At 36.2% G+C, this 17301-nt stretch overlaps 1 protein-coding gene across 2 annotated transcripts in view; it reads left to right on the top strand.

Moving 5' to 3' along the window:
• Amph (amphiphysin) overlaps positions 1 to 17301 on the top strand; it is a 216667-nt gene that overhangs the window by 165377 nt on the left and 33989 nt on the right. For both annotated transcript variants that reach the window (XM_048786476.1, XM_048786475.1), the window contains exons 12-15: positions 5777 to 5893; positions 10044 to 10067; positions 12429 to 12452; positions 15204 to 15236. In XM_048786476.1, the coding sequence (XP_048642433.1) occupies positions 5777 to 5893; positions 10044 to 10067; positions 12429 to 12452; positions 15204 to 15236 (198 nt within the window). The remainder of the gene's footprint in view (positions 1 to 5776; positions 5894 to 10043; positions 10068 to 12428; positions 12453 to 15203; positions 15237 to 17301) is intronic.

The raw sequence follows: 17301 nt of genomic DNA, 5'->3' as shown, positions 1-17301 counted from the left end.
GCTTTTTTTTAAAGAGAGAGAGAGAGAGAGAGAGAGAGAGACAGAATATTTTAATATTTATTTTTCAGTTTTCGGCGGACACAACATCTTTGTTTGTATGTCGTGCTGAGGGTTGAACCCGGGCCACACGCATGCCAGGCGAGCACGCTACCGCTTGAGCCACATCCCCAGCCCCTTAAAATTTATTAAGACCACTTTTGTATTCCTCACTATTGCTTATCATGTTACATTTCCATGTGCACTTGAAAATAAAGTATATTCTTCTCTTGTTGGGTAGAGGATTTGAAAAGTATAATTAGGTCATGTATAGGTCATGGTGTTGTCTAATTTTTTTTTAACCTTGATTTTCTTTCTGCTTTTTCTTTAAATTACTGAAAGAGGGGTATTATTTTTTTCTTGTAAAATTATGTGCTTTTATATTTGTCTTTGCAACTTTTTTGTTTTTTGTTTTCGGTATTTTGAAGCTCTTTAATTTATAAGTATATAGGAATTGACTGCATTTTATTTTAGAAAATGTCTTTATCCATGGTTATCTTCTTTAATTTTAAATTTACTTTGTTTGATGTTTGGTAACTTCTTCCAAACCTATATCTTTTACCATCCTTTGGCTTTAAGCCTATTTATGTTTCTGCATTTGAAGTTAGTTCCTTCTAGAGAGTATTTAAGTGGATTTTTTTTTTATCCAGTTCGATAATCTCCCCCTGTTGATTGCATTGTTTAGACCATTTTCCATTCAAGGTGATTATTAATATGGTGAGGGTTAAATCTAATACCTTGATATTTTTTTTCTGCTGTCTCCTCTGTTCATTTAGCCTTTCTATCTCTTTTTCTCTCTTTTTTTTTGAGGGGGTTCTTTGAACATTTTTATTATTTTCTTTGTTTATTATCCTAGCTTGTTGTATTGTTAATTGTTCCTTTAAGGCTTTCAGTATGCATGCTAACTATCATTGTGTACCTTCAAATGATATGACACCATTTCAGATATAATACAAAGAGAAGAATCTCACAGTGGTATACTTCCAATTCTCTGCTTCTTGTTTTTGTGCTGTTTTCATGGTTTTTAGTTTTACCTATTTTATAAAATTCACTTTAAATTTGTTATTATTTTTCTTTAAACCCTCAATTATCTTTTAAAGACACAAAACTATACAAAATATCATCTATATTTACCTATTCCATTATCATTTCTGGTGTTTTTCATCCCTTTTGTAGATTTGTAGTTCCATTTTTTATCATTTTCTACCTGAAAGATGTCCTTCCATATTAATTTTAATGTGGTTCTAATGGTGGTTTATTCTTTCTGTTGTACATCTGGAAAGGTATTCATTTAATTTTTGTTTTTTAAAAGACATATTTATTTATTTATTATTTTTTTCTAATTAGATATACCTGACAGTTGAATGCATACTGAACACACCACACATAGATAAACTATAACTTCTTATTCTTCTTGTTGTACATGACATAGGATCACACTGGTCATATACATAGGGTATTAAAGTCCAATTAATTCTACTATCCTTCCTACTCCCATACCCCCTCCCCTCACTTTACTCCCCTCTGCCTAATCCAAAGTACCTCTATTTTTCCCTAGCCCCTCCCACCTTATTGTGAATTAGCATCCTCATATCAGAGAAAACATTTGACCTTTGGATTTGGGGAATTGGCTTAATTTATCTAGCATGATGTTCTCCAGTTCCATCTGTTTACCTGCAAATGCCACAATTTCATTCTTCTTTAAGGTGGAGTAATATTCCATTGTGAATAGATAGCACAATATCTTTATCCATTTATCTGTTGAAGGGCACATAGGTTAGTTCAATAGTTTAGCTATTCTGAATTGAGCTGCTATGTGGCTATGTCACTGTAGTATGCTGATTTTAAGTCCTTTGTGTATAAACCAAGGAGTGGGATACATGGGTCAAATGGTGGTTCCATTACAAGTTTTCTGAGGAATCTCCATACTGCTTTCCAGATTGGTTGCACCAATTTGCAGTTCCACCACCAATGTGGATCCTCACCAACATTTATTGTTGCTTGTATTCTTGATAATAGACATTCTGACTGGAGTGGGATGAAATCTTAGAGTAATTTTTATTTGCATTTCTCTAATTGCTAGGGATGTAAAAATTTTTTTCATATGTTTGATTGATTGTATATCTCCTTCTGAGAAGTATCTGTTCAGTTCCTTAGCTCATTTGTTGATTGGGTTATTTATTTATTTATTTATTTATTTGGTGTTGAGTCTTTTGAGTTCTTTATATATCCTGGAGATGAGTGCTCTATCTCAGGTACATGTAATAAAGATTTTCTCCCATTCTGTAGGCTCTCTGTTAATGTTATTGTTTTCTATGCTGAGAAGAAGCTTTATTAGTTTGAGTCCATCCCATTTATTGATTGTTGATTTTATTTTTTGCACTGTAGGGGTCTTTTTAAGGAAGTCAGTTTCTAAACTGACATGGTAACGATTTGGGCCTGCTTTTTCTTCTATTAGACACAGGGTCTTTGACCTAGTGACTAGGTCTTTGATCCACTTTGAGTTGAGTCTCATGAGCATCAAAGAAAGGGGTTTAAAAAGCATTTTCAAGGAGCATAAAATTTTAAGTTGGCAGTGTCTTTCTCTCAGAACTTTAAAGATGTGCTCCCATGTCTCTTTGCTTCCATTAATTCTGGTGAGAAATCTTGTGATCTTTTTTTTGACTCCTCTCTATGTGATGTGTCTCTTTTTCTCTAGCTCCTTTTAAGCATTACACCAGCTCACTGGTTTGGGGAAGTTTGATTAGATGATTCTAAGTGTGCTCCATGTGTCTCTTCCTCCTTGGACCAGTGATTATCCATGGCTGCACATTTCAAAGTGAATAGCAGGAAAACAAAACAACACAAAAATGCAAATTGACCATGCAAGCACATTTCATTACTTTGCTTACACTATATTGAGTAATACCCAATGGCCAAAGTATGACACATGGTCAGCCCTACGTTAAAGCACAGGGAAATAAAATCCATCTATAATGAGCAACTTCCAGTCATAAGGTTCATGCTCACATTGTATATGCATGTCAGAAGAGGTCCAGTGCTATACAGATAAACTTAGATGTCCCTGTGAGAAGAAGCCTTATGAAACACAGCATAGAAGATTAGTTTAACTTCTAATACATTCCCGTTGGATGGCTTTCCCCCATTGTGGTTTCCATAGCTAATTCCCTTCATAGAAGCACATTCCAGGTCACTTCTTCCAGTCTCTTTTTGGCAAAAAGAGTACTAAAGATCAAGTTCACCAAGAACTTAGAATGTTGGGACCAGGACCACACTAGATTAGACTGTAAGGATGAGGTAGGTGAAATGCCTGGGAAAGGATTAGTTTCTCTTGCTGTGTTAAGGGATATTACATCTCACTATGTTTCAAGACACAATGATGAAGTTGTAGTACTTCTTTGCCCCTTTAAATCGTAATATTTTGTAAACAGGCAATCCCTTTTTGTCCTTTTTTGAGCTCTATGAAAATATTTTTGATATATATGTCTTAAAAGATAATTCTCATAATTAAGTGGTAAAACTAGTAGAAATTGAGCTTTAAGAAAACAGATGCACATTTTGAAGGCAGTCAAAGAAATACTATGAATATTTGATGACAGTAATTATACAGAGCTATGGATTAACAGTCATTATGTTGTTATAGAGCTATGTTGTTAATAGTCATTAATAATATTAGCATTCATCTAAGTATCCTCTCTATATTATGTACAGTGCATTTATTGTCTATTACTCATGGTAATTCTACTAGGTATTGTTACCACTTTTTTATGCATGAAGAAAACAAGTCTCAAAGAAGCTCAGGGAGATGCACATAGCAAGTTGCAAAATTGAGGTGTAACTACAGATTGTCTCAACCACAGTCTGAGCATAGCCCACTTTAGTGCAACCCTCTTTTCATACATGATCTCTGAATTTTCATTCATGCTTCCTTAAGTATATTTTTTAGGCTCATGAGGGAATAAAGGACATATTTGTGTCTCATAAATTTGTATGGTGAACTTGCAGATCCTTGGGGTCCCTGTTTGAGAGATGTGAGATCAGCAGTGGCCCAGAAGGCACTGGAATCATTGACGACTTGATGTGGTCCTGCACTGCAGCATAGGAATAGAGCAATAAATAGCCTTGTTCAACCTGTTCTGGTTCCTGCAAGTGGGGACTGATATCATTTCCCACTTGATTTTGTGTAGGGATTATATTAGACAATGCAGAAAAAATGCAGTTTGGAGTATATGGTAAAGTCACCATTTTAAAGGCAATAATATTGACATCACTAGAATGCACCAAAGTTCATTGACATGGGTGATGTTCAGATACATCAAGTTCTTAGAGCAATGTCTTGAACATTCTTAAGTGTAAGTTAAAATATATAATTTTAATACAAATACAAAAATTGGTGAAAACCAAAAGTAATGCAGATTTTGAATACAGGGCAATAGAATTGGCTTTGTGATTATAATTATTAAAGAAAGAAAGGTTCTCAGAGAACATTGTCCTTATGAAACTTTAAAAAGTATATGATGAGCAATCATGCTGTAAAATGGAAAAGGCTAATAAGGCTAATAAGCTGATATATAAGCAGAGCTTTCCTTTCACAGTGAGTGTGGATATGCTAAACAAACTATCATTCATTGCACCTTCCCCCCAGCTTTTCATCCATTTTTAAGTTTTGAAAAGTTAATGCTCATGACCAATAATAATGGAAATAACTCCTATGCTTTAAATATCTTGCACCAAACGTTTCTATTTTCATGTAATAATTTACCCATTGGTATGACCTGTTAATTTCAAGATGACAAAATGTTCAAAAATGAAACTTATCAAATATGAAAAACATTTAATTTGAATTTGTGTGAAACTCACTGCAATTCTCTTCATTGTTGCATAGTTCTTGGGTATTATGGCTCAGTTCTACCCTGTACTGTGTAACTTGAGCCTGGGTTAGACAAACTTCACAAGCCCTTGTCTTTTGCCTATGTGATGATACCACAAGTAAATGAACAAGTGTTAGTGCTTAATATTTTAGGTTTTTGTTACTATCATAGCAGGACTTTCATCCTGTGTCTTATTTGGCTTACCTCTTTTCTAATCAATAGTGTTATTGTGGGGGATCATCTTGCAGAGAATGTTAGGGGGCATGGCTCTCTCCCAGAGAGTTCTCTTTCTTTTCTCACTTTCCCTCTCACGTACAAACAGTGGAAACAATAATATGCATGAAGAATGGATCATATGAAAACTAAATTAAGGGATAGGGCAACCTGAGGGGATGGGGCAGGTGAGATAGGGTCAGCAGTACACATTGGTCTCTTTCTTTGGTTTCACCTAGGAGCATCACAACAGTGGGATACTATAAAATGGTATAAGTCTTGACCTATTTTATGTCTTTCTTCATCTTTAACTGTTTGACCTGAGTTCTCTGAGCTAACAGTGAAGGAGATCCCTGCATCTGAGAAGCATTAGGATACCTCTCAAAGACCTTATTTATTGACTGATTGGACTTTAACTGGACAAAGAACAGGAACTGGAGCCTGAAACATGTCCTATTGTGATGTAGATTAGTCAGGGAGGAGCTAGTTATTTCTCACCACATGAGTGAATTTAGAAGTGTGTGGATGAGCCACAAAATGGTAAACTATCAGTATGTTTGGGGGAGATGAATAATTATCTTAGAGGGTATCTCTATGAGATATATCATGAAGTTGAATCAGGTTAAGCTGATGCATTATTTGCTTGGTTTTAACAGAATGAAGTCCCTGAGGTGAAGAAAGAGGAGACTTTACTGGATTTGGACTTTGACCCTTTCAAGCCTGAGGTGGTATCTGCGGGTTCTGCTGGAGTGACCCATTCACCCATGTCTCAGGTATCAAGTGATTTATAGATGTTTGAGGATGATATTTCATAAACCTTCAGAAGCTCAATAAAAACCAATGACAGCTGTCTTTTTCAAATTGACTATTACCTTTGATCAGTGTTTTAGTCAGCTTTTTTGCTGCTACAACTAAAAGATTTGACCAGAACAATTTTAGGAGAGGAAAAGTTTATTTAGGGGCTCATGATTTCAGAGGTATCAATCCATAGACAGCAGAATCCATTCTTCAGAGCGCAAGGTGAGGTTGAACATCATGGAGGAAGAGTATAGCAGAGGGAAGTGGCTCAGATGATGATCAGGAAGCAGAGAGAGACTCCACTCTCCAGATACAAAATATTTACCTCATAACCACATCCCCAGTGAACCACTAACTCCAGCCACACCCCACATGCCTCCAGTTACCACTTAGTTAACCCATTAGGGATTAATTCACTGATTAGTTTAAAGATATAACCCAACCATTAATCCTCCAAACCTTCTTGCATTGTCTTACATGTGAGCTTTTCCTGATAGGAAGGGTGGGTATAAAGAGGATCTTATCAATATTAATTATTCTATTTATTTATTTATTTGGTACTATTGATTGAGCCCAGGGCCTTGCACAAGCTAGGTAAGTGCTATACCACTGAGCTATATCCTTGGCCCTCAACATCAATTATTCTCCCTACCTCCCCCTACCATTAGTTTTCTCTTCCCACAGGGCTAGCATAACCATACATTCCTGTTTGCCCAGGAATTGTTTCTCATAGAGTAATGAACATTTGCTCTCAAAAGTGTCCAGGCTTCCATGATAATGTTGGTTTAGTTCCCTCAATAAAACTCTCATTTTGGCTTTGGGTTTATTATTCTTCTTCCTTTTTTTCTCTAGTTTATTCCTTGCATTTTGCAAGTTAAGGCATATTTGAAATAACCATGAGATTATGACCCAATAGAAAAGTTTTACAGTCTTGAGAGTCTGGACTTAATAGTGTTGTGCTCATCTTTCACCTTGCAGAAATCCCCTTTTGTAATCCTGATTACAGTTTGATTTTGAACTGGCCTTCCTTATCCAAATGTATTCTTGCTCATCATTTCTTTGCTCTCGATTTGATTCCAATAGTTATTGTAAAAAAGATTCTCTGTCAGAGATACTGATAGCAGGTGCTTTGATGGCCTGCATATGATTCCTCTGGAATATGGTTGGTTTACAATTGTCTATGTTAGTAGAATGAAATTGACTCAAAATTTGGTGTTTATTGTTTGTTTTTGATGCTGAGGATGAAACCTAGAGTCTCATGCATGTTCAACACATGCTGTATCCCTGATCTGTGCTCCTAGCTCATATATCAATATTTCAGATATTACTGGGGCTTCACATTTGAATTTGGACAATTCCAAAGATGTTAGAATATACTATAAATTAATTAATAAAAGTTTGTTGTGAAATTAAGACTTAGCTCAATTTACTGAATGAAGCCTTATTGGTACTTTACAGTAAACCACTGGGGAACAAATTATTCAATATGGACCTAGATAAATAAGGCTTCTCTCTAATCCATGCTCTTTGTTCTAGAACATGATTGGGTATCTAAAGGCCTCCCTATTGTAAAATAATAACAGTAAAAGTCTAATATTATAATAGGTAGCCAATTAACTAGGCCAGACACTAACCTTAAATATGTCTTGCAAAATAATGGGTCTCTTGGATAAATATTTTGGAAAGCTGAACCTCTCATAGGAAATTATTAACAATATGCATTAGAATATGAAGGGCAGTTAGAAGTCATGCAACTATAAACACACACTCACAGAACTATTTGTTTAACTTAGTTTCCCTAATTTGGTTGATAGTAGAACTGCTTTAATCAAACTTTTCTTAACATTCATTGGAATGTTCTCTAAAATATATTTTGGGAAATGTTGGAGTAGTAGACTTTAACAAGTTTGAGGGTTCTACCTGGTGGTCAAGAAAAGTAGAAAATGTATGTCCAGGTAATCACATACACATCCTTCTCAAAGTTCTGGTGTTGTATGCAGATAGCAGAATTCTTGGGGCTTCCTCCACCTTACTTGCAAAATTCCTTATTTTCATGGAAGAAGCAAAAGTTTCTGCAGTGGATGCTATAAATAGTGGGTGAGATTCCATAGTATTTCTATTAATTTAAATCAAGGGAGAAACATCTTTTATATCAACTTATAATTAACCCATAAATTATGCAGCTTTGTGAGAATTTAATACAGATTTTTTTTAAAGGATCTCACTATCTTGCCCATGCTGGCCTAGAACTCCTGAGCTCAAGGGATCCTCCTCCCTCAGCCTCCCAAGTTCTGGGACTACAGATGTACACTGCCATTCTCTGCTTAAAGGGTTCTCTCAGAATGAAACAAACAAAAATCCCCACTTTGATTATATGTTCAAAAGTCTTTGTTCTAAAGGAAACACTCTGTGGGCAGGGCAAACTCTGTGTGTATCCCTGGATTCTTTCCTTGGGGCCTGGTAGTAAATTTCTCTGGTCTCCAGGGGGCTGCAATTGAGTCATCTCACTGCAGAGTAGTCTTGTTGTCCAGCTCCAATCACATCTCTTCTCTTTCCCTAAAGAAGAAATGCTTAGGCTGAGTGACAGTAAGCACAAGACAGTTAGACTCTGCTGGCCTTCCTTCTACTTTACTCAACATTATCTTCTTTACCCATGGCTGACCTCTTGTTTTCAACTGATGTTCTTGCTGCTAGCAGAACACCTCATTTTGTGATCTCTGCAGTGTCCATGTGAGCTAACACATCCTTTCATGATCCTGAGGAGTGATAAGCATGGTGTTTCCTATAGCTGCCTTCCTTTGCAGAAAACACTGGTGCTGTCTGCAGTATGCAGAGATGTGTACTGGCTTACATGGTTTCTACTTCTTCAGGACCTGTGAAGCAAGGGAGCAGAAACCATCTGTACAATCAAAAATGCATATTAGATAAAACAGGAATCCATGTACAAAAAGAGTGTGCCTTTGAATGGAGCGATTCTACTCTGCTGTCTCTTTTTCTATGAGAAAGTTTTAAGCCGGAGAAAAATGAAGCTGCATAGAGATAGAGAACAGGCAGTTCAGTTCAGTTAAACTGAGCCCAGGCCAAGTGTGTTATGTGCATGGTATGGGGGAATCAGTTAGAAACACAGGATCCACTCTCTATTGTACGGAATCCAAATGAAACATCTATAATCTCCTCTGGAAACCATGAGTTAAAGTGGGAGTGCCAGGCTTTCTAGATTTCTGTTCACATTTAGTGACCTCAAACAAGAAGGTGAACATGTTCTAGCCTCAAAAAACACAGATATGAAGGAATGTGGCTTCAGCAGTGATTCTCAATCACAAAGGAAATAAGAAAGATCTTCCCCAGTCTTCCCACCCACAGTGGAAGTCACTTAAACTATCTGGATTCAATCCTCAGGATCAATAGACTTTATAATTGAAATTTCACTAGTAGGTGTAATCTGCTCCTATGTCCTCGTGGGCACCCTGGTAATTTACATGATTACCAATTATTTTAGCTGTGTGTTATCTAATTTAGAAAATTGAAGAACTACTTTTCTGGGATTTATTTGCCATCAAAATGATCATAATATATCCTATTGAATGTGATAGAGGAATAGCATGAGCAGTGATTAAGATCTCTATTTCTTTAATGTTGTGATAATTAGTCTCTAATATCTGGACACCTTGTTTATTTTAATGGTGTGAGTGTGTGTGTGTGTGTGTGTGTATGTGTGTGTATGTGTTAAAGTAACCCCATTCATCATATTTCACCTATAGTTTTCTACTTACATAGCAAAAGGCAAATTGTTTAGAATTTTGTTATCCAATATGGTATCTACTGGCCACATATGATGAGTTAAACTTAAGTAAAATTATGTAAAATTTCAAACTTGTTTATGTACATCAGCATATTTCAAGTGCCCAAGAGTCACATGTGATAGTGGAAAACATATTGGATAGGAAAGATATGGAGCAGTTCCATTATAAAAGAAGTTCTGTGAACAGTGCTTTACCATATGCTTAAAAAAAAGTTTGCAATTTCAAGAATTTTGATCACCTTTCCGTATTTATCTTTACATCTGTATTTCTTCAGATGCTTACAATTTATATACTAATAATATTTTTGTATGTTTCCTTTCAGACATTACCCTGGGACTTATGGACGGTAAGACCTTTAATAACTCAATGTATCTTTTTTTAATTTAATTTTTAATTAGTTTAATTAGACAGTAGAATGCATTTATACACTTTGATTTATCATACATAGATGGGATATAATGCCTCATTTTCCTGAGTGTACATATTGTAGAATCATAATGGTCATGCAGTCACATATATACATAAAGTAATAATGTCTGTTTCATTCTACTGTCCTTCCTATCCCCACATCCCATCCCCTCTCCTCTCTTCACTTCCTTCTACCTAATTTAAGATAATGCTCTTCTTCTCTAGTGCCCTCTGCCTCATTGTGAATTAGCATCCACATATTAGAGAAAACATTCAGCCTTTGTTTTTGGGGGATTGGCTTATTTAACTTAGCATGATATTCTACAACTCCATCCATTTACTGGCAAATGCCATAATGATGTGTACAAATTTGGAAATCTTATTACATTTTATTTCACTTGTGATGGAAAGAAGATCCTTATATTATTGATAGCATATTACCCTAGAATAATCTTTAACTCTCAACAGTTCTGTGTATATCAGGAACATAGAGATCCTGGGAGAGAAAAGTGTTTCGGTGGTCCCAACTGCTGGATCACTAGGGGTCAAGAATGTGAAGTTGTATCCATTTGCTTCTCCTGTGGACCTTGCTGGCCAGAGGAGCTAGTGTAGTGAAAGGTGTGCATATATGTGGTTGCTTTTAAATAGAATATAGGTCAAATGTAGATGAAAAAATGCAAAGTGATAGGAAACATTTTTTTCATTGTTATATTTCATGAAGCTTGGTTAATAACATTTTAAGCTCTAGATCCACACTACTCTGGATTTGACTCTTAACTTTATACTTATAATCTTGTGACTTATAATCTTGTGACTCTGAGCAATTTCTAAAACTCTCCAAGCCTCTAGTTTTCTCATCTGTAAAATAAGGATAATGACACCAATCTGAGAGATTTGTGAGAGAATTAAATAATAATATATTTGTAGAGTGTTTAGCCCTTTGGGTGGTTTGTATTAAAAAAAATAGATATTATTCCTGATGGTGTTTATTCCATTAGTCTGATGTTCAAGGATGAGTATTCCCAGAACTTAGAGTTGGGAAAGAGATTAGAACAGATTTTTGTGGTGCTACATTCGTACCATGAAATTAGGAGACCAGTGGCACCTGTATCAAGTCTGGAATCTCTTAGGGAAGGGCCTTTGTCATGGAAAAACTCTGGTTATGTGGTCTTAAGAACCCAACTTGATTTTCATGTTTCCTTTCTTTCTTTTTTTTTTTTTTTCTTAGTGGGTCTGGTATTCTGAAATGACATTGTTACTTTTTCCCCTTCAAAGAATGATGGTCATTCTCTTCTTTTCTGGAACAGCAGGTTTATACTGCATTCTTTAGGATTCTTTGAGAATCAGGGAAAGCTCTCAAGAGAAGAGCTAAAGCTATCAGTTGAAAGGGTGAAACAACCTATGACTAAGTTATACTTTTTGTAGTGAGTTGGTATTACTTGTTTATTCACACACACACACACAAAATGATGGATGGGTTGACATTCAGGGTGTTTGAATTCTAGCCTCAACTCTATATTAATTTTCTTGGAATTAAGGGGACAATGCAGAGTCTTTAGTCCTTTTTTTTTTATTCGCATATTTCATATCTTTAGTTGAAGCTGTAAAGCAGTTTTCTTCCCTAGCTGGGAGGGGTATGGTGAGGAGGAAGGTATTATATAAAAGGAGCTTCTGACTATTTCAGAGGACAGACTTCTTAGGAATGGTAAGAATGCATGATGAACATAATTGCTCATAGTTCTTATTCTTTTCAACATCCCAGGGATTTTTCCTTGTTTACAGAAAATGACTTCTAGGTTGAGGGAAGAACATCAGGAGAGTCCCTCAGGGAGTCACAGTGGTTAATATCAGATCATTCTCCACCCATAGACCTACCTCAAAAGGTGAAACCAAGTGAAAGATGAGTTTGGGGAAGATTTTCTTCAGATAACTGTGTCAGAGTATATGATACTCTGTAATTTCTTGACCTCTAGTGCTTGATCTTATTCTAGTGTTCTCAGACTTGCTTGTTTATTTGAAACTTTGCATTTCAGAGTCTGCTAAAGCTGAAGTAATGGACCAGCTGTAAAATATCCTTGCTAATGCTAAAAAATCACAGAGACTTTGTGTTTCAATTATACCTTTTCCACAGCAGTCTTAACTTTAGAACAAATCTTTCCTATTGCAAAATCAGTTGTCAAATTGAATCCCAAACCAACAAAAGCAATAGCCTTCAGCAGAATATAGTTTCTAAATAGCATGAGATTTTAATTTGCCAGTGAATTTTTCCCCTTCTTCTTCTTCTTTTTAATGCATACAGACAAGCACTGATTTGGTACAACCGGTAAGTAAATATCCAGAAAATTCTGGAATTTAAAATATTTAACATTGTTTATATACGAGGTGAATTTTAGAATGAACTTTTTTCCCCATGGCATTTCTAGTCATAGATTTAACCTTAAGTCAACTAATTTAAACACGTTCTAGTTGTTTAACTGGTGTCACCCTAATGAAGAGCTTTGTGTTTCTCATCAAATCTTACCATGGTCTATTTCATCTTATGTTTTCTTTTTCTTTGCTTTTCTGCATATTTTAAAGACTGACTCTTCAAAAAGTCTTTCCCTGTGTAACCTGATCATGGAGGAAACTCCAGACAGTGGGTTGGCTGAAGAAATTCAAAGATGTCAAAATGACATAGTTGCATTTACTTGGGGCCCTGATGCTAGTACAGACAGTGTCAGCCAGGAAATTACCCCAAGTATGACTCAAGAAGACTTTGCATGTCTCTCTGAAGCAAAGAAAGACATGAGATTATCCACCATAATATTTTCTTCTGCTGACTGGTCCACTGTAGCCGAACAGGGTGAGCATGTCCTGGGGCCAGCCCCTCCAGGTGGAAATGAATCGCTGTCCCCAAACCCCGGGAACAGGGCTGGAGTTACCATTGCTGCTACTATGGAGATGGAACAGCCATGTGAATTACTTGATGCAGAGATGCCAGCCATGGAAATAGCTGGCCTGCTCAAAGAAGGTCATGAAGATGTTAAAAAGTCAGATGAAGAAAAAGAGAAACAGAAGATAGAAGATTCTGTTTGGGCAGGTGTGGAGACATGTCAGCAGGTAGACACTGGAACTGTTGATAACAAGGCAGTAAATGATACAGAGGAATTTGAAGAGAAAGAACAGGAAAGTACAGGAAACAAAGCAGTAAATTATCCCCAAACAATAGCAGAGCAGAATCAGGAGGCCTTCAAAATTAGTGAAATGGAAACTATGAAAGATCTAAGAGTGAGTTGTAAGGAAAGTGTAAAAACCTATGAAAATTATTTTGAGAAAACTGACCTATTAGAAAATGACATGAAAGAAGTAGATATGGAAGATGAATTTGGTAACAGAGACCAAGGGCCACATGATAGGTTTCAAGTAATAATCAATAATTGTGAAAATACAGAAGGTTCTGAAGCTAAACCTGCCAATTATGCAGACAATTTGACTCTACCTCTTCTCCGGACCAACTCTGTATCTAATATTGAAGATGCTGGTCCAGAGGGATGGGATTTAACTAGAAAAGACATACAGAATAATTTAATAAACCCTTGCAACCATGCGATGATATATTACCCAGCACAGGACAGGGCAGATGTTAAAGAAATTCAGTGTGAGAATATGTTAAATACTCCTGGGTATGACAGGGATAGCAATCAGGATGTTGTTTTATCAACAAAAATGTCAGTTCAGTCTGGGATGAGCCTTAATTATTCCCTGGAAACTGATGCAAACAAAAGAGATCAGTATTCATCTGAGGGAAAAGATTCATTAATAGAAGGGTCGGAAAGCACAACAACTGAGAGATATAGTTGTTCCATTAACTTGCCAAGAATAGCAAACACAGATCCAGGTCAAATCTGTCAGCCAACCTTAAATTCATCAGTAAATAATATGGATGTACCAGAATTCCCTGGGATACCAGATAGCCAAGCAAGTGGATTTACCAATTGTCTGGATTCTAATAACCACCAGCCTATAAGAGATATGAGAGCCATAGATAATTGCTGGGAACATGTAAATGTGGTTGAGAGTAAAACAGATGTAAGTGGGGAACAAGCCATTGCTAGCTGCCCAGAACAGAGTCAGGAGATAGCTAGACCTTTGGTTCTGGGAACCTCCTGGAACACTAGCACTGAGAGTTCTGATGGTTCCCAAGACAATGACATCAACAACTCAGATTTATCTGAAGATGAAATTGCTAACCAGAGATATGGATTGTTGTACCAAGAAATAGAGGCTGATAAAGACGAGGTACTTACCCCAGTATGTAGCATAGACTAGCCAAAGACTTCCGTAGGATCCGTTTTTCCTAATGTCTCTTACCTACTTCATTATCCATCACTATCTGCTTGGAGGTCTAATTGATCTCCTGGACAGATTGTCATGTACCTCTTCAAATCTGTGCAAACCAATCACAAATAGGTTGACCAAAAAAAAAAAAAAATTCTCCCAAAGCAGAATAACTACTATTGAGAATTAATAAGAATCTTCTCTTACCATTCCATTCTCTGAGTCCATTATTTCTACTTTCATTTTTACTTAGTAGTAAAAATGTGCTAAGTCACAAGCAGTACAAATTTGCTTACTATTTCTGAAGTGGTTCTACTCTAATAAGAACACAGGAAATGTTTCTACCCAGGCCCATTGAAACTGTCCCATAATTGCTGTTCATTAAAATGATGGATTATAGAAATGATTGAAAAGCTCCTTCTGGATTTTAGGTACGTCCTAGAAAGAGAGCTATTTAACCCCTCATGGTCCTTCTCTGTAATCATCTTCTCATTATTATTAAGAAAGTCGGTTTTCCTTAGCACTGAGCCACATACCAACAATAATCGTAAAATTAATCTTTCATTTTTTGTCAGCCTATTTAAAATAATACAGCATGGTCTTTTACATTTCCTCAGCATTTTCATGCACAGCAACCTTTTGTATTATTTTAAAATGTGTGGTAGTTATTATTCTCTGACTTGTCTAATGGTTATTTATTAATTTTATCAAAGTGATGGGAAAAAAATAACACACTCTGATTTCCATTTCTGTCTAGGCTTCCGGTGGTTCATTTAATGGATTTACCCAGGTAAGGAATCTGTTTTCTAACAAGATCCATCTGTTGAGAATGCTGCCAAATTTTTCAATGTGACTCTATGCCACTGGTTGAATATAATGAAGAGCATCAGAACAAAATTTGACCCCACTATTTACAGATGGAGTAATGGAGACATAATAATTAGCAACACTGTAGGAGTATTATGATGAGATATGAATATAGGGCACTAGCCCAGCATACGCTAAGTTCTCTATGACTTCAGCTAGCTAATACTTGTGTTTTTAGTTATAGTGTGAACTTTTACTTTTTGCTGATTAATCTATTAGTAATTAGAATTTGTCTTGATCTGAGAGATCCCCTGAATTTAGCTGCTGGAAAAGAGTAAAGGGGATCATTTTGAACTAAGGAGATGGGTCTTTAGAAAATATCAGAGGCTTTTAGGAGCCTCCTTCTAAGGTTTCATAGAGGAGCCACACAAAATTCATACATAGAGCCTTACTTCTTCACGCTTCTTCAGCAAAACGCCATTGAAAGATCAGAAACCACGTATTGACTTTGTCCAACAAGCCAGCATTTTCCTTGGGAGTCTGAGAAGAAGGAGCCACAAGATGGACTGTCCCATCCTCTTTATAGGTCCCAGTGGGTAGCCAGGTGTAATCCATGTAAAAGGCAGGCCTTGTGGCTACCAAGCTCCTGGTTTTGATTCTGATAACCTTTTGAAGTTTGACCTCAAATAGGCTTGTCTGTTATGAATGCTTCATGTCAAAATGTAAGACATGCACAGTTTCTGATAATTTTAGCATTTAGAATTATATAAACAGATATTCATAATATATTCATAAATTTAATTCTCTTTTTAAATTTTTCATTATTGTTCCCCATGTTACCTATAAAAACTTGAGACTCACTCCTGTACCCAAATAGAGAGACACATAATCACAAAGACAGGTGACACAATGCATCTCTTCCATCTTCAAAAACCTTGTTTGGAAGGTTGCACCTCAGGGATCATCATTCTTTCCTTATTGTTTCAAGTTTATATTTCTAATAGTTATTAATGCATATAATTTTAATAATAATGAAGTTTACACAGTTTTCCATTTTAAAACTTTAGACTATCATACATCTCCTCCATTTCTTGTTTTATAGAAGTGTATATATTTTCTTCTCTTTTTTAACACATTCTATAGCTTTACCCTGTATCAGTGCATGTGATGTTCTTAATGCTACATCTTTATTTCTAAAACATTATCTATTGACTCAATCTCTAGAAGGTGAGAAATTACAGTGTGTTCTACTCCTACCCGCAAGTTCTCTTCTGCATCTTACTCTTCCTCTGATGGAGTTCCTTCATAGTCATCCAGTCATTTTGTGGCAATATTTTAGTGACATAAGTGCTAACAGCCAAGTCATGAAGTTTACATTTCCATTTCATGTCAATTTTTTTTTTGTTTTGGTTTAGAGGATATTTGTGAATCTTGTGTGTTTGCCTGTTGATTGGTTTGCTTAGGTTTCTAGGTGCCAGGGGAACCCCCTACTCTAGAACTAAATAAACCTTTTCTCATTTTGTTGAAATATTGGATATGAAAGCAGTTTCATCTTGAAGAAATTGCTCTCCTTCTGGGCTCACTGTAGTTGGAGCTGTGTACTCTGAGCCTACGACCTGCTGTTCTCCCGTAATGTTTATCCCACGATTGCCTTCATCCCTCTGGGCTGTCAATCTCCTGCTTTCTGGATGAAAATCACCCTTATTTGTGGTTTAATCCCTCAATTGGATTCAGCACATCCTCCAGTAACTTCTTGAGGGAAATGTCTGTAGGAGGTATAATCATGACTCTACACATCTGAAAATGTCTTCATATACCTAAAGAACTGTTTTAATATTATGCGAAAAGTTGTAAATGAATTTTCCTTTAGAATTTTAAAGCCATTCCTCTACTCAGTTCTAACTCTTAAATGTTGCCTGTGAAAACCATATTATGATTCTTGAAACTTAAGAAACCTTCTCTCTCTTTCCTTCCCCACATTCCTCTCTGCTCATCTTCCTTCTCTCTCTCTCTCTCTCTCTCTCTCTCTCTCTCTCTCTCTCTCTCTC

The sequence above is a fragment of the Marmota marmota genome, unplaced genomic scaffold (assembly GCF_001458135.2).
Source record: "Marmota marmota marmota unplaced genomic scaffold, marMar, whole genome shotgun sequence".
Lineage (NCBI taxonomy): Eukaryota > Metazoa > Chordata > Mammalia > Rodentia > Sciuridae > Marmota > Marmota marmota.
Note: the sequence above shows the minus strand (reverse complement) of the source record. Positions and strands in the feature narration are given on the sequence as shown.